The sequence below is a fragment of the Rhinopithecus roxellana genome, chromosome 4, assembly GCF_007565055.1.
Source record: "Rhinopithecus roxellana isolate Shanxi Qingling chromosome 4, ASM756505v1, whole genome shotgun sequence".
In the NCBI taxonomy this organism is placed as follows: Eukaryota; Metazoa; Chordata; class Mammalia; order Primates; family Cercopithecidae; genus Rhinopithecus; species Rhinopithecus roxellana.
The window spans coordinates 103,280,354-103,298,791 of NC_044552.1; the positions used below are offsets into that span (position 1 = coordinate 103,280,354).

At 39.3% G+C, this 18,438-nt stretch overlaps 1 protein-coding gene across 1 annotated transcript; it reads left to right on the plus strand.

Annotated features, from left to right (window-relative positions):
• The first annotated feature begins 1,089 nt into the window (after positions 1–1,089).
• Positions 1,090–17,316, plus strand: RAB32 (RAB32, member RAS oncogene family). The gene is made up of 3 exons (XM_010352853.2): positions 1,090–1,811; positions 11,907–12,184; positions 16,816–17,316. The coding sequence occupies exons 1-3, from the start codon at positions 1,562–1,564 to the stop codon at positions 16,963–16,965; spliced, it is 678 nt and encodes a 225-aa protein (XP_010351155.1). The 5' UTR covers positions 1,090–1,561; the 3' UTR covers positions 16,966–17,316.
• The last annotated feature ends 1,122 nt before the right edge of the window (positions 17,317–18,438 follow it).

The window sequence follows — 18,438 nt, forward strand, 5'->3', positions numbered from 1 at the left end:
GTGTAAGATTCCACATATAAGTGATATGGCACAGTAGTTTTCTTTTTGTGTCTGGCTTATTTCGCTTAGCATAATGTCTTCCAGGTTTATACATGTTGTTGCAAATGTCAGGGTCGCCTTCTAAAGACTGACATTCCATTGTGTGTGTGTCTGTGTGTCCGTGAATACGCACACGTGCATGCATATGTATATATCACAATTTCTTTATCCATTAATCGTTAACAGACACTTTGGTTGTTTCCAAATCTTCACAACTGTGAATAATGCTGCATGAACTTGAAAGTGATTTCTATGAGATCCTGATTTCATTTCCTTTGGGTATACACCCAGAAGACGGATGGCTGGGTCACTGGCTTTAGTAACGATTTTTGCGATATCACACCAAAAGCCCAGGTAACCAAAGCAAACCTAGATAAATGGGACTTCATCCAACTAAAATGCTTCTGCACCGCATAGGAAATAATCAACAAAATGGGAAAAAAAAAAAAAAAAAAAAAAAAAAAAACACCAGCCTAGAGATTGGGAGAAAATATTTGTGAGCCATATATCTGATAAGGGGTTAATATCCAAAATACATTAAGTTCACACAACTTAGCCAAAATAAATAAATTAATTAATAAAACACCCAATTAACTAATGGGCAAAGGATCTGAATGGACTTTTTCAGACGAAGTACAAATGACCAACAGGTATAAGAAAAGGCGCTCAAAATCACTAATGAACAGGGAAATGCAAACCAGAGCCACTAGGTATCTCCTCACATCTGCTAGGATGACTTATAAAAAAGATAAGCGATAAGTGTCGGTGATGCGCGGAGCAAAGGGAACCCTGTACACCGGTGATGGGAATGTGCACTGTAACAGCCATTACGGAAAACCCTACAGAGGTTCACTCAAAAAGTTAAAAACAGAACTACCAGGCCAGTGTTACCCGTCCTTTGTTAAGTTCAAAGTCACGGTGCCACTTCCTTTCCCATCTAAAGGGGACTGCTGGCGACCCAAGGCAAGGCCCGCAGGTGTGGCTCTCCCTGAGGGGACAGTAGGACAGGATGTGGATTTCCAGGCCAGCGGCTTCCAGGTTGGGCCCAGACCCCAGGCCGACCCAGGCCCCGGGCGGGCTCAGCGGCCTCGGCTCCTCCTCAGGGCCCCAGTGAACCTCCGACGCCCACGAAGGCTCCAGGCTGGCTCCCTGGAGGCCCACCAGCCGGCGGCTGGGCCTCCCTCCGCGCCGCGACCGCCAGGAGGCGCCGCCCGGGAGAGGAAGTCCAGTTGGGCCTGGCCGGGCTTGGGGGGCGCAGGGAGTGGCGGGAGTCACCTAGCGCAGGGTCCTCCCCAGGCTGGCGCCAGGCCCTTCCCCCGTCCGGACCCGTCCGGCCCCGCCCAGGTCGCGAGCACTAGCAGGTTCCGGGTCCTGTGACCGGTCAGGCGGCGTCAGCGGGCGCGGCGGAGGGCTGGCCGGTCTCGGGGAAGTTTCCGCGGCCGCCGGGGGCGGGGCGGGAGAGCGCTAGGCCGGGCGGGAGGCCAGACTCGGAGCCCCGGCGCGCCGTACAGCCGCAGCGCTCATGGCGGGCGGGGAAGCTGGGGACCCTGGCCTGGGGGCGGCTGCCGCCCCGGCGCCCGAGACCCGCGAGCACCTCTTCAAGGTGCTGGTGATCGGCGAGCTTGGAGTGGGCAAGACCAGCATCATCAAGCGCTACGTCCACCAGCTTTTCTCCCAGCACTACAGGGCCACCATCGGGGTGGACTTCGCCCTCAAGGTCCTCAACTGGGACAGCAGGACTCTGGTGCGCCTGCAGCTGTGGGACATCGCGGGTAAGCGCGGCTGCTAGTTTCCCACTCCAGAGCCCAGCCGGACCGTCCGGCTCCTATCTGCCTCTTTACTTTTTCTTCTCTGCCTGAACTCGTCTGCCTGGGTACGTTTAGAAGAGAGAGGCCGAATCCAAGGGCGAGATGCGATGGACGCGGTCGGCTGGACTCGGTGGGGCCCGGAGGATGGGATGGGCAGTAGGAGCTGGAGCAGGTCCTGCACGCCAGAGGGAGGCGAGGAGGCCAGGGGGCCTTTTCCAGAAGCTTGAACTCTGAATAATGCAAGTGTATCATAGATACACCAGGACTAGTTGCGAAGGCTGCCTTGAAGCGGGCCGGCGCCTCTCAGCCTCAACTCAAGTTCAGAGGGATTGGGTGACTTACTTGAAGCTGCACTCCTAGTTAGTGACACCACCAAGACCAAAAGTCAGGTTCCTTTCCAGATCATTTTCCACCACCCGCCTTGGCTCTGAGACTGGCCTTTGTGAGGAAAACTCCATTCCTCAAATACTTTGCTCTCATCGGAAGCCCAGGACAGACACTCCGTGAAGATTTGGGAAACCTTTTCTGAAACTTTACACTCATCCCTTCCTCTCTTCCTAAACCAACACCTAGTCCCATCCCTGGTGCCCTCGCCCCCCTCACTCCTCAGTACACTGTTTCTCTGCCATTTGCTTTCACTTGTTCTGTTTGAGGGGGTACATTTCCCTCTGCTCTGATTTATGAACACTGGAACTTTGCCTGGTGTAGTGGTTGGGAGTGGGCGTTTTAAGATGATGTTAACTATTGGAAAGTTCATAGAAATGGTACCAAGCCAAGTGTCAGTGGCTCACGCCTGTAATCCCAGCACTTTGGAAGGCCTAGGCTGGAGGATCGCGTGAGGACAGGAGTTCGAGACCAGCCTGGGCTGTTAGTGAGACCCTATCTCTACAAAATACATACATACATACATACAAAAAATTAACCAGGCATGGTCATGCGTGCCTGTAGTCCCAGCTACTCAGGAGCCTGAGGCAGGAGGATCACTTGAACCTAAGAGAGGTCAAGGCTTCGGTGAGCTGTATTCTCGCCACTGTACCCCAGCCTGGTCAGCAGAGTGAGACCCTATCTCAGAAATAAATAAGTAAATAAATAAAGTGCCAAAATTACTTTGTTCAATCATTATAGGTGTTAAGAAACTCAGTCTGCAATAGAGCATTAGAATGGGAGCTCCTTTAGGGTTAGAGGATGCCTGAGGCCACCCTTCATTCTACAGACCATAGAAGCCCATAGAGGGTATAGCTACCTGTTTGATAGCAGAGTTGGGGGGTGCAGATCACAGGTCTGTCTGTCTGCCAGGTAGTGCTCTTGTCATTTATAGCTTGTTACTTAAGAAAAAAGTATTAAATAATTGTAACCTATAACTCATTCATTTAAGAGCACATTTCTCTCCCTCAGATAGAATACATGTATGCATCTCAGTCCCTCAGAGAAAAGGAGTAATCAGCCGGGGACTCAGCTTTTTGTTGTTGTTTGTTACCAAAAGCCAAAAGTTCGTTTGAAGAGTCATCTTTGAAGCCAGAGACTTTTTCGAAACACTTCCTGCTGTTGCACAGAACCCTAATGAGCAGTATTTCTGCTTCTTGACAAAGTCATGGATTCTAAAGGTTGCCTTACCATGTGACGGTCATTCTCCAGGAATCTGCAGCATAGCTGAGGATTTTCACAAAGATGGTTTTAAAAATTTGCTTAGAAGGGTGATTGACCTTGCCTTACTATTTACATAAATTATGGCATTTTGTTATTAAATGATAATTGGGTCCTACTGCTAGTAAATTAGTATGAGTAACTAGATTTTTAAGAGTTTATAGTTAGAGACTTGAGAAAGTAAAAGCAGGAGTAAGATATAAATTTTCTTTCTGGTGTCACCTCTTCTTTTTTTATTAATCACATACCTCGAATGACAGGAAGGGGTCATATCCAGTTTTTATCAGACTCTGATACGTCTGCCTAGATGGGATATTCCTGCACTTTTCACTAAATCCAAAGCTTGAGTTTTACCAGGAAGGAAAACAGAAGTTTAAGATCTCCAAAAGGGATTTCTGGATGTTAGATATTGTTTCAACAGGTATTGTAGTTCCATACAGCAAGTACAGACCAGCAATTTACAAAATTAGAGGTAAATTTATAGAAATGATTAGGCTCACATTATAAGTAAGATTTTCAGAGATAGAATTTTAATATAAGGAAAGTGAGGGAGAAAAATAGCTTAGTGAGAGACCAAAAAACAAACAAAAAAACTGTTTTAGAGACCAAAAAAAGCAAAACAAAAAAACCTTAGCCTAAAGTTTGGAGAACTATATTACTAACTGTTTGGTTTGAATATTTGAGCTACTAGTGAATCTCAGCTCATACCATTTGAATTAAGTAATGATGATGTCATGAAGGCAAAGTGAAGGCTGCTCCACAAACTTCCCCCATGGCTAAGCATACTTGCCTTATGTAGTAACAAAGTTGGATCATATTTAATTCTCAAATAATAGAAATATTCTTTGATTGCCAAATAGTAGGTAGAGCCAGTTACTTGCCATAACTAAGTTAAGGTGTGGTGTTTTTACTAGTTATGTCTTTTTTTTTTTTTTTTTTTGGTTGCTTTAGTGAGAGGGCAAGATAGTAAAGAAATGACAAATCTCTATCCTTGAAAGCTTTGGCAAGTACAATAGGTTGGAATTATCAAATGTTTTCTATACACGTAGCCAAGCAGATTCAGTTGAACTCTTCAAGTTAAGAACCATCGTGATCCTCGGATACATGAATCTGTTCTTACGGCATTGAAGGAATCTGGCTTTAAAATACAGATGCAGTTTAGTGCAGTTTTTGTGTAAGACCATTGCGGTCTCTTAACTCACACATGCTTTGGGACTGCTGCTCAAAACATAACTGAAATATACTGAAATATTGAAGTCTTTGATAACACTTTACAGAGATCTTAATAAATGCACACTCAAGATATAGCAAGAGATGTCTCTGATCTTCTTTTAATTCTCAGTATAGGTAAAGTAGTATTTGGTTTACTATTATATGGTTATTGCTTATTAATCACTATAGAATTTTTCAGGCAAATTGAATGACTGGTCTAGGTTAAATCTTAAAAGAACAAGTTTGTCCATTTAGATCTAGTATACTTTAGCCTTCATGTATTGACTGAGTGATTTGCTTTTTAGGATCAACACTTTTTAGTAAAAATCTGAATGAGTAACTCTCCTTTGGGACAAAGGACAAATTGGGAACAGTCTGCTCTGAAGTTCATATAAATGATATTTACCCAAGCATAAAATGCATGCTTGGAAGATATAAACTGTATAATCTATGCCTAAACTTATTTTCCATCGTTTTGATTCCCATCCAAAATAGAACGTGGATCCTGATTGCCTTGCTCTATCTTATACTTTGTCAGTTAGTATACCTAGTAATCTCCCTTTGTCTTTTTTTTCATAACTCTCCTATAATCCTTCATGAGCAAGAATCTGGAATATTACCTCTTGACACTTTCCTGATTTTAAAGGTAGTTTTCAGTCACATATACACATATTTCTAATTATAAAGAAGCCGTGCTTTGAGGAATTAGTCTGTGTAATTATTTGTAGTCTCCATCTTAAACACAGATACTGCAGTTAAGTTTCCAGTGTTTATTGGTGGCTGATTACATACCAAGTCATTTACAAGGCTTTTTAAAATCTTTGTTACATATGGGTAATCTGGCTCTTTTACAATCTTGCCATCCTCAGCCTTATTCAAGCTCAGTTGTTGTGCTGAATTATAAGCGAAGCCAACTGGCCCATTTACATCTGTAAATCTTTCACTATTCCTGAGTCCTGAGACACCTTTGAGTGCTGCAGTCTGGGCTATCCATTCACAATTGTCCAGGCAGGCAGCTGGTCAGCATAATAACATATCTGTATTACTGCACAAGGAAATTCCCCTGAATAATGGCAGTCCTATTGCCCTTCCCTTTTGAATGTGTTACCATCCTTCATTGCCTCAATTAGCCCTCATAAGCTAAAAGATTCTCAGGTTATTAGTAGAGATAGTAGAGCACTGATAGGAAGTTCTACAACTTTCCTTTGCTCTCAGCCATTTGCCATTCTACCTTTCGAGTTGAATGAATTATAGGTTTTAGTGGTCCTGTAATCTAAACACAGAAAGGTATAGTAACTTGTATGGAGACAGGTTTCATGACTCACATATGAAAGCAATACACTTTTAAAAGGATAGCAGAATTTTGGTTTATTGGTCTCAAAACAGCAGCACAAATACTTTTCAAAATTTCCAAATGTTCTGGTTATCATGAAATTAGTCATGTATATGTTATCTTGACCTTCCAATTTTCTTAAGCTTTTGATATGAAATTTTCAGCGAGTCTCATTCTGTAATAAATGTACCCAGGATTTTGTTTTTAGTCAGATATGATGGGGACATCAGATCAGGAGATGGACTGCCATTGGAAAGATAGTTTATTATAGTTCCCAAGAGTGGGGGCACATTATGCCACACCACATGAGGCCACAGGGAAAAGCAGCAGGGTTGGTCATGAGAAAGAAGGAGCAAGGAAAATGCATGGGCTGGAGCTTTTACTGTGGCTTTTGCAGGAAGGAACCAGTGAGGCAGGGTAGGCAAGCTGAACAAGTTGAGGATTGGCTAGTTTGAATAATTTTGGTGTACTCTGGGTGATAGGAGTGGTCTCTAGTTGTCCAGTATTGGTCTGTGGGGTGATTTGGGACAGGGGATAGTGTCCCAGACTGCAGGATCCTGGTGCAAGGAGGCAGGTGGTATGGATTTAGGATTGATGGGCTGACTGATATGGTGTGCATGTCAAAGGTGTGCTCCAAGATAGCTCCTTTGCTGTCTCTAGAAATTAGCTAACTGTGGGAGGATTAGTCCCTCTCCAGGCCTGCAATGCCCCAAGTTGTCAAAACGTCATAAAGTATAGAAAAAACACCATTAATACATATTCCTAGGCACTTACTAAAGATTGAGAGATTAAAGTACTCTTCCAAAGAAGGAAAATTTGAAGATCTCAGATTAAGTATTTCCTTAAAATAATGAGGATTTCACACTAAATCAACACTTAAGTAACAGAGAGTGGGCCAGGTCCACAAGTTTAAGTTGTCTTAGGTTTGTAGAGATCTTCTCTTGGATGGTGAAAGAAATGCATTGATATAAATTTGGGGAGACTTCTGGAGGGTGAGACAAAAGAGCAAGGTAAAGTTGTTTTAGAATTCTATTCAATTATATTTTCAAAAGTTTTTTGTGCTTTTCAATAGTTGAGTAGGCTACAAACATCTAGCCTTTTTTTTTTTTTTTTTTTTTTTTTTTTTTTATTATACTTTAAGGGGAACGTCACACACCGGGGCCTATCATGGGGAGGGGGGAGGGGGGAGGGATTGCATTGGGAGTTATACCTGATATAAATGATGAATTGAAGGGTGCTGACGAGTTGATGGGTGCAGCACACCAACATGGTACAAGTATACATATGTAACAAACCTACATGTTATGCACATGTACCCTAGAACATCTAGTCTTTTCACTGTTCTTTCACTGACCTTGAGAAAGACTGACCAACATGAAAATAAATGGATGGCAAGGGTTTAGTTTAAGGCTCCAACAAAGTCTTTCTAACTAACAGATGCCCATGTATTCTCCTCTTCCCCATGATTTTCGCTCACTGTTATCCCGATATTTTTCTTAAGCATCATCTGCAGTGGTTTTCCTATTTTTTTCTTCATTCAGTTTTGTTACTCTTTTACTTTACAGATTTATTTAATCTAGGTTTCAAAAGGTGGTAGATGAGCAAAAAAGATACTTTGTACTTGATTTAAGTTAGTTTTACAACTGGAGGAGCTTAGCATATCTATGTGTTATAAATCTTTGAGGCAACATAGTTAAATATAAATATAGGTTACACCTACTTAGGTTTTTGGAGAGCAACCCTTAATTTTATGTTACAATTATCATTTTAAATTCATCTTATCTTTTCCCACTCCCTAATTAAACTTCATGTGTTTTGGAAATTTTTGTTTTTTAACTTGCTTTACCATTTCTGAAGCATTAATGGATTAATTAAGAATTTATTAAAAAGAGATTACAAATTCATTAAAATAGGAAGTATATTTTGCTATTATTTTAGAAAACAAACTTGTTTCCCTACATACATGGTATTGGCCTTTTGATGCTGGGTTATTTACATTTTATTCCCATTGCTGTCTGGATTCAGTGATTGTAGAATATATAGAAAATCAGTATAACATTCAAATTATAATACGGGAACCTAAAATATCAATGTTAGAGCCAGGAGGACTTAGTGATCCCTACAGATCCCTGAGACCAGTTGGCATAGTTAAGCCAAAAAAGTTTCTTGCCTGAGGTTGCTTGAATGTTGGGTGCTTGGCATTTTGAATCCCTGGCATAGTTGGAATTTTATCAAGTTTGTTTTTCTCTGCAAACCATTTTTACAATTACAAGGTAGAGCACATAACGAGCTAATAGTTTAAAGCTTTCACGTGTTTAATTGGCACCATTTTTTAAAAAAAATACTCAGGCTTTCATCATGCGGTAAACTTGTGGAGCACTCAATAATAGCTGACATTTATGCAGGGCTTACCTGGCATTTTACACTGTTTTGAACTTGAAGTATAACTTAACATGCATAGATCACCTCCACTTCAAGATATAGAATATTCTTAGCCTTCTAAAACAGAAATCAGCTACGTTTTCTATAAAGGGCCTGACAAATATTTTAGGTTTTGTAGGCCATTTCATGTATGTGGCCACTATTCAACTCTGCTATCGTAGGAAAAAAAAACAGACATTGATAACATGTAAACAAATAAGGGTAACTGAATTCCAGTAAAACCTTTTTTAGCTGGATTAGGTCATTGGCTGTAGTTCATCAAACTGCCCTGGAAGACTTAGGCAGGGACTAAGTTTAACCCTCTCAGTTACCCTCGAAGGGAGGTATTATTTTGTATACTTTTATGGAGGTATAATTGACATACAATAAGCAGTACAATTTGAAAAGTTTTTACATCACTATAGTCAATATTTCAAATATTTTCATCATCGCAAAAGTGTTTTTCTCTTGCCCCTTTGGAATATATACCCTGCCTTTCCCAAGGCAACCATTTATCTGCTTTCCCTTACTGTATTGTCATAGTTTGCACTTTTTACAATTTGATATGAATGAACTCATGTAATATTACCCACCTGTGCTCTGACCTGGCTTCTTTTACAAAGCATAATGATTTTGAGATACATTCATGTTTTTGCTTGTATCCATGGTTTTGTTCCTTTCCTTTCTATTGTTGAGCTGTATTTCGTTGTATAACTAGATGATAGTTTATCCATTAATCTGTTGATTGACATTTGATTTGGCATCTGTGAACATAATGAAAGTGACTTTGAGAGTTCAAGTTGTCCACATCCTGGTCAACACTTGGTGTATTCAGACTTCTTAATTTTAGTCATTCCTGTGGGAGTGAAGTGTCAAGTTGTGATTTAAATTTGCATTTCTCCAGTGACTAATGATGTTGAACATCTTTTCCTGTGCTTATTTTTTTTCCATCACATACATTTTCTGGCAAACTGTTCCAATCTTTTGCTTACATTATTAATTTTTTTCTTTTCTTTTTTGGGAGTCTTGAGAGTTTATATATTCTGGGTATAAGCCCTTTGTCAGATAAACAGTTTGCATTTTTTCTCCCAGCCATTGCCTTTTGTTTTCATTTACTTAACCAAGTAATTGACACTTTTGATTTGCCATGTAGTGTGGTTGTTTAAAAAGTACACTCTGGGCCGGGCGCGGTGGCTCAAGCCTGTAATCCCAGCACTTTGGGAGGCCGAGACGGGCGGATCACGAGGTCAGGAGATCGAGACCATCCTGGCTAACATGGTGAAACCCCGTCTCTACTAAAAAAATACAAAAAAAAACTAGCCGGGCGAGGTGGTGGGCGCCTGTAGTCTCAGCTACTCCGGAGGCTGAGGCAGGAGAATGGCGTAAACCTGGGAGGCGGAGCTTGCAGTGAGCTGAGATCCGGCCACTGCACTCCAGCCCGGGCGACAGAGTGAGACTCCGTCTCAAAAAAAAAAAAAAAAAAAAAAAAAAAAAAAAAGTACACTCTGATGTCAGGACTGCCACCAAATTTTGAATCCTAATCTTGGGAACTAAAGAAAATTAGTATTTTTAAGCCACAGAATCTTCTTCTAAATTACTTGTCATAAACATTTCTGATTTTCTTATGCTTTACCAGAAAGGTTATATGAGTAAATATTTAAATAAGACTCACTAGTAAAAGGAAATACTTGAAATTTAAACATCATTCCCCTCCCCCCCAAAAAAATAGTCACTAAAGTTTAACAGCTCTTTGTTAACTTCTAGGTTTCTGACTGCTCTTTTACTAGTTTGACACCCCACTCTCTTTTCTAAGTTAAAGATATAGCCCAAAGGAATACTTTGTTACCATGTAATTATCTTGAAATCTTACTTTTTCAATTTCCTAATTTAAGATTATCTTATCTTGTTGCTTAGTCCTTTCATATTCAATAATTAAAATATATGAAAATGGAAGTGGCTGGTAATGTGTGCACTGCATTTGAAATTGGCATCTGAATCACTTCAATGCATATGTAGTATTTCTGCAGAATAGTGATTTTGAACAGTTGGCATATCATCTAAGTTTTTATAAATGTCAACTTTATAAGCCAATGAACTATATAGTTGGTCAGATTTACATTACAATAATATATGAACATAATAGTAGGGTTTTTTATGTGACCATTTGTTACAGTAAAATTTAGACCTTTGGACTATTACAATACAGCTTCAGTTAAACCATATGAGGAGTCATCACAAAACAAACCTTAACTTTATCCATTCACATTTGACCATTGTTTTATTCTTCCATTATTCCCTAAAACAATATATAAAATTATATTGCATTGTAGGGTTTGGAGAAGGAAGAATTTTATATTTTTGGGTATCTTTGCATCTGTACAGATGAAATGTATCAATAAAATGTAGATAAAGCCGGTTGCTCATGTGTTTCAAGAGGAAAGTGTCTTTATCATAGAACAGAGTGATACATCTCCGATGTGCATTGATTGCCAATCATTTTTCCTTCACACTGTAGTCAGTAACTAAGTCAAGGCAACTGCAAGATAGTTCAGAAAGGCTAGCATCCCACTTCTATAGGTGTGGGTGAGTCAGAAGACCTGGATTCTAGTCCTGTCTTCTTTAGTCAGTGACACTGTAATCCTGGCCAAGCATCCCTTTGCCTGTTGTTACATCTGTCAAATGAAAAGAAGGATCTTTCCTATGCCAAAGATTAATACAACAGCAGCTAGTAAGAGAACGCTTTGCAAAGTCCTATATAATGTACAAAGCAGATTTTTCCCAAAGTGTTTGACATAAGTTAAATTATTTTAAAAGTACAATGATATTTGAAGAACCCTGGAATTGATTCTTCTTGTAACAACACAACCAGTTGTGCTTTTTGTTCTGAAATAGATTTTCATGTGTCTGCTACTTACAGGGGTGAAATCTTGCATATTGCATCAGAAGTGGGTATGGGCTAGAGATAAGAAGGAGAGATGAGCTGAGAACATGAGCTACTTTATCTCATGTCGAGCCTTAATCTATTGGACTAGCATGTTACCCACTGCACTTATCTCTTTCCTACAGGCTTCATTTCTTCTATTCTTGTCTCTTCTTCCTCTACTTCCAGCTTTGTGTTTTCCTTTAGTGCCTCTCTTCTCTTAAACTAAGGGGAGAGGAGTTGGAATAAATGACAGACTTTGTAGCTTTAAATATTATCATATTGGTTTTATGGAGAATATGTCGTACAGAACATAAAACTAATTCATTATGTACTTAAACCAAATTATCAGACACATCTGCTGTGTGGGTCATCGTCTGTATGGATAGCCTTAATCACACCAGGTTATGCTGCTATGGAATGGAAGATATTTGTTCATAGTATTGCTGTTGGGGTAAAAGGAGTTATACTTAAATGTAAACTCTGTCTGAATTACAAGTTTTTATTTTTTTCCTATATTTATGTCTAGGGCAGGAGCGATTTGGCAACATGACCCGCGTATATTACAAGGAAGCTGTTGGTGCTTTTGTAGTCTTTGATATATCAAGAAGTTCTACATTTGAGGCAGTCTTAAAATGGAAAAGTGATCTGGATAGTAAAGTTCATCTTCCAAATGGCAGCCCTATCCCTGCCGTCCTCTTGGCTAACAAATGTGACCAGAACAAGGACAGTAGCCAGAGTCCTTCCCAGATGGACCAGTTCTGCAAAGAACATGGCTTCGCCGGATGGTTTGAAACCTCTGCAAAGGTGAGATCTGCTTTGCTTATGCATCTTTTGCTTTCTAGCTCATAAATCTGAGCTGTAACTCTAACGTATTTAGATGTGTTTATGTGAGTGGTGTTTGAAAGTCTGGAAAATGAGAAGTGTAGCATGGATGTGTTATAGCTTCTTTCAATCCACAACAGTACTGCTTTCCAAATTGACTAATGGCTAATAGAAGGGCAGATTTTCCATAAAAACAAAAAGAGTTATTTAGAGCAAAAAGCAAATGACATTTTCTGTGAGTTTCAGTTTTTAACTGAGGTACTTCTCATGCAACTGGAGTGGATGGGGGTATTGTCAAGCACAAGAATTTTTGATTTTTGCAAAAGGCTAAATGAATAGGAAGATGCCTCTGGTGAAGATGTGTGTCACATGCAGGACCATGTGAAAAGATTAGAGAGGAGATTTATTCAGATGATGTTTGAAGAGTTTTAGGTTAACTGTGTATGAAAGATTTGAAACAGTCGGAAAGTATCAACATTTGTGGTATGCTTCATAAATAGTAGAGTGAGAATTTTTTCTTTTGTCTATTATGGAAAGCTGAATAAAATATTTTCTGAAGGAAAAAATAAAACAGTAAGTTGGCTTTCAAAAATTTTAACAGTCTAGTGACCGGGCATGGTGGCTCATGCCTGTTTCCTAGCACTCTGGGAGGCCGAGGCAGGTGGATCGGGCAGATCACTCGAACTGGGAGTTCGAGACCAGCCTGGGCAACATGGCAAAACCCCGTCTCTACCAAAAAATACAAAAAGTAGCTGAGCATGGTGGTGCATGCCTGTGGTCCTAGCTTCTCGGGAGGCTGAGGCGGGATGATCACTTGAGTCTGGGAGGCAGAGTTTGCAGTGAGCCGAGATCACACCACTGCATTCCAGCCTGGGTGACAAAGTGAGACCCCATCTCAAAAAAAAAAAAAAAAAAATATTCTTAACAGTCTGGATATAGAAAAAAGGTGAAAATAATAGATATATGAAATGTTTGGAGGGGAGTTGTGTGCATTGGAAGTTTCACATAAGGGGGTTAGTGACAGTCCGATTTATGTAAGAATGATGAAATGTTTGAAAAATTCTGTGATGACAGATAAACATTATACCATAAATTTGTTGAAATCTTAACACAGTTTAGCTTTTAGTTTATGTTCTGTGGATTTCGTATATGTGTTTATGTGTGTTTTTATATACGTTTGTACGTATGTATGTATCATTGTTCCTCCAAATCACCCACCTCATTCTGGGTATTTATTATCAGATTAGGTTTAGCTCTACTAGAAACTTACCCTTAGAGTAAAAAAACTACTTGATGCCCATCATGATCTGTGGGATAAAAGCAAAGCAATGAGATACTGCGCAAGAGAGAGACTGCTCCAAAAATATTGAGCAATGATGGAGTCACTGGCAAAAAAAAAAGACTGTCTACTGGAGGCAGAAATGTATACTCCTAAGCTAGAGGCTAATTGTTTGAATAAATATAGCATCTTAAAATTTCCTTTTATAAATAAAACAGTGATAGAAGAAAAATGAAACCCAGGGGTGCTATGTGAACACTTAACCTGACATGAAGAAGAAAATCACAGAAAGAAAGCCTTGTTATAGAGAAGGTACCTCAGCCTCCCAAGAAGCTAGGACCACAGGCATGTGCCACCATGCCCAACTACTTTTTGTATTTTTGGTAGAGACAGAGTTTTGCCATGTTGCCCAGGCTGGACTCGAACTACTGAGCTGGAGCAATCTGCCCACCTCAGCCCCGCAAAGCGCTAGGATTACAGATATGTTCTTCTGAACACTCATGCCCTCTGTCTGCTCTGTATGCCTATTGGGTGATTTGCTCTGCTCCTCAGCTTTGCTGTAAAAAGACTAAAAAAAAAAAAAAAAAAAAAAAGCAGTAAATGTAACTGCTTATGCGAGTGTGCATTTTGGTAGAGGGGTTTTATAAATTATAGACAAAATTCTCCTTTAGGCTTTATTTAATCTTTCGGGTAATAAATCCAGATTTGCCCCCAGATGTAAGACGTCATGTGACTAGTAGCTTGTGACTGTATAAGTCATCGGTTTCATTTTATTTATGGATAGGATTACACACAGAGGTGAAAGGTGAAGCACTGTTTAAAAGTTTCAAATTTACTCTGTGTTTCCCTACAAATATAGTAGAAGCGGCTTCTGTAGAATTTCTTTAGCAGTAAACCAGGGGTGTTCCAAGAGAATAACAGTAATAAAAAAATTTAGGTTAAAAATCTTAGATTTAAGGCTTATAGTACTGCCTAAATGTCACTAGTAGGTACACTTCTGAGCTGGCCAGCAGCTGACTTCAGATCTGACTTTTGCTTGAATTGCAGTCATCTGAATTTCACTAGGAGCACAGGCAAAAGATAACTTTTGCAAATACATTTCATCATTTCACCTTTATGGCAAATAATGGATTTCTAATATAAAACTTTAATAATGTTAACATATGGGAATTACATTAACGTGACTACACTGACATTGGAATTTTAACCAGTTGCTTCCACATACAGTTAGAGAATTTTATAATTATTTGCTATAATGGGGATAGCTGAGACTGAATGTCACTTAGACATTCAAAAGATCAATACTTGAATTAAAGTTAACACTTATCTTGGGGGTGGAGGCAAAAAGTAACTAAAAAGCTGGTTTCAGTGCTGTGAAAGGTGCCTGTACGTAGCACAGCTCTTTTAGGTTCCTTGTTGTCTGATAAAGGCTTTACAAATAAGGGAAAAGGCTGCAGTGAACCTTGTAGCATTGGATTGAATTAGACATTAATATGAGCTTCAGGTTTCATATGTGTATGTGTGTGTGTGTGTGTGTGTGTAAGAGTATCTGCATATATATGTGAGTGTGTGTAGGTGTATGTATGTACACACACATATGGGTAAACAGATGAAGTTGATATAGATGCATGTGTGTACCATACTAGCCATACCTGCTGAGAGGGCTTAAAAGCAATGACACCACGGAACCAATTAACTTACCGAGTGCTCAAAATTCAGTTTTTAAATATCATTCTCCAGTAAAAAGAATGGGAATCCCTGGAGTAATGCCTGATTTCAGGGCGGGTGGGACAAGGAAAGTAAAGATGTGCCTGTGATATTTTGTTGTGCGAGAAACTAAGGAAGTGCTCATGAAATGATGGAGACATGTCACAAAGATACAGGATACTGCCATACAAGCTCCAAACATGTAAGACAATTTGAGCAACAAAGTAAATAATTTCTGTAATTGGTTCAACTTACAGAGTAAACTAATAATCCATGATAGAAACGAACAAAGGAATAAATAAATGAGGGAGAAGGGAACCTCTTTTTAACAGAATTCCAGCTAATAAATGTAGAAGGAATGGCAGAAATAAAAAGTCACCATTAAACACCACAGTGATGACTGTTGTAGGGAGGAATTAATTGATGCTAACATTAGTGGGGGAAAGTGTGGTGAGAAACAGGATATTGACATATTTGCACTAAGTACAAAGGGAAAAATAATAACTTTTCTGTGGAGAAACCTGGCAAAAACAACTTTAAGCAGTGTGCTTCCTGATAAACTGTGCAGGGTACAACACTTGTGTTTTATTTCTCCCAAAAATATATAAGTTGAATTTAATGATAAGGAAACATCAAACATCGCAGACGGAGGTATATTCACCAGTCAGTGCTCTCTGAGAGTGTCAAGGTCATGAAAAGCAAGGAGACTGAGGAACTGTTCCAGAGTAAAAGAGACCCCGGGGCAACAACAGTGAAGTACAGCCTGTGATCCTGCATCTGAAATAGGGCATTGAAATAATTGACACAATTTGAGTAAGCTTGTTAGACTAACACTGATACTACACTACTGTATAATTTCCTGATTTTGATAGTTGTATTCTGGTTATCTAAGATGTTAACATTTGAGAAATATGTGTGAATGGTAGGAATGTTCACTATTTTTGCAATGTTTTTGTAAATCCAAAATTATTTAAAAATGAACAGTTAAATATTTTTAAAAATAAGCACAGTTTTTTCAATGTGTTACTTACCGTGTGTTTAATGATAACTTATAATTCAGTCACACAAATGCTGTGACAGCTAATAATTCCTTAGGGTGTCCTTAGCGGACGTTGCACTGACAACATTGTTTCAGGCTAATTTATACATGACGACTAAAAGGAATAATTTGTACTTAGAGATGGAGAAGTGACATGATACATTTATCATATTTTAATGTGGTTTGAGCCCTTTCAATTTTTTTTCACAGTGTATCCTGACTGCTTGAATTAGATATTCAAGGGCCGGAATTTTTTTTTATTTGAAATGGCTTCATTATATGAATTGCAGCCCAGAGCAAAAACTCATTTTCAACTATCGAGATAGCTCATTGAACCTCAGTGGCAAAGGTTTAAGATAGGAACATCAAAAAAGGTGTCCTTCATAAAAATAAGGGAATTCTTTCCATCACCACATTATTCTTTAACATTCAGCTCTAAGTGGGCACACACTTTAGTATTAGAGGAAAGTATCTGTGCACTTGCAATGCCACCTCTAACAAATTTTTCTGGTCCCATTCATACTGTTAATGCCTTACTCTAAGAATTAATCCTAAAATTTAATCCCGTTCTTCCTTTCTGCATTACAGGATAACATAAACATAGAGGAAGCTGCCCGGTTCCTAGTGGAGAAGATTCTTGCAAACCACCAAAGCTTTCCTAATGAAGAAAATGATGTGGGCAAAATTAAGCTAGATCAAGAGACCTTGAGAGCAGAGAGCAAATCCCAGTGTTGTTGATAGGGCTTCTGCTTCTCTTGTGTGTGCCTCAGCTCTGAAGAAGTTCCTGAGAATGGGTTACGGATGTCATGTTAGCTGTGAGTTTTCCCACAGGTGGTACTTCAAAAGGCAGCACCACTGGGTGCCTGCACTCATTTGAAAATGGAACTTTGGGAGAAGTATCCCTGCCAATGGCTCTGTAACTTAACAGATGACAATTAGGCTTTTGTCATTGTCGCCATCATATGGAAGATAATGTTTACATCCTTTTAAACATCTTTTTATATGACAGTTCCTTAGGATTTGGTAAGCCTTCCAAGTTGTAGCTTTTAATGTAAGTGCTGGGGTGGTAATAAAATGTTACCTCCAGTCTTATGGTCATTTTGAGTCTATATTTTTGCCATCTTATTGCATCCTCACTTTTTAGGGGGGAGTTTAGATTCTATTAGCCACAAAGGCTTGAGGTTTCTCTTTAGCAATTTTCTATTCAAAACTTTGGAAAGGCCAGGTATGGTGGCTCATGCCTATAATCCCAGCACTTTAAGAAGGTAAGGCAGGAAGATCACTTGAGCCCAGGAGTTTGAGGTCACAGTGAGCTATGATTGTACCATGGCACTCCAGCCTGAGCAACAGAGTGAGAACCTCTTTCTTAAAACAAGACAAACCTTTTGAAACTTTGTGTAAAATTATTTTCCTTACATATAATTTAACCATTCATAGCTGGTGTGGCATGTGGTCACTCTTCTTAAATACATTAAAATGACCTTCTTAATGACTGAAAAAGTACTCACAGCACATCTGTATTATGGATGTTTCCTTCTGGATATGGTTACTACCCCTTGGAAACTATATAAATGAGCATTTCTTCTTTTCTCTCCCTAGTCCTTTCTCTCTTCTCTTTTTCCTGTGTGTTTATGTTCATAACTGAAGGCGTATGTGATATGATGGTTGCAATTCTTTCTCAAGTTTGTGATAGCAATAGTCAAGGACAGAATGTATTTCAAAGCATATACAATGAAATCTGAGCTTCTATAGTATGAATTGTGAAAGACACTAGGTCGTGTATGGTTTTGTATAAGGGTTGGGACATTTAAAGTATAATATCTAAGAAACTTAAGGCAGACTCACAATATTTGCATTACCATTTAAGCTAATTAAGGAAAATAATAAATATTTTCACTGAAATCTTACTTTTGAATTACTATAGTTCTACAATAGAAAGGTAATATGGGATGTACTTTTCTGCCTTAGAAAACTTTGTTCACTTTTGCCTTTTACTTTTAAGGGACTTACTTCCTAATGTCCAACTTACTGATTTAAGAAAGGTCCAAACTTACTTCTTTCAAAGAAAATGTTAAGAGTTTTGTGGCACAATCCAAAGCTAATGCAAAATGAGACCTTGACCAAATTTGTTTTATACACTAAATGAACTTGGATGGGAAAGACTCATTAATTTATTGCGAATGAAACAAAACAAAGGCCTAGGCTTGGCAA

Bases quoted from the DNA above. Each gene is read 5' to 3' on its own strand.
- RAB32 (XM_010352853.2), top strand. From the start codon at position 1,562: ATGGCGGGCGGGGAAGCTGGGGACCCTGGCCTGGGGGCGGCTGCCGCC. The intron at 1,812-11,906 runs GTAAGCGCGGCT...ATTTATGTCTAG, and splicing joins GCAGCTGTGGGACATCGCGG to GGCAGGAGCGATTTGGCAAC. The intron at 12,185-16,815 runs GTGAGATCTGCT...TCTGCATTACAG, and splicing joins GGTTTGAAACCTCTGCAAAG to GATAACATAAACATAGAGGA.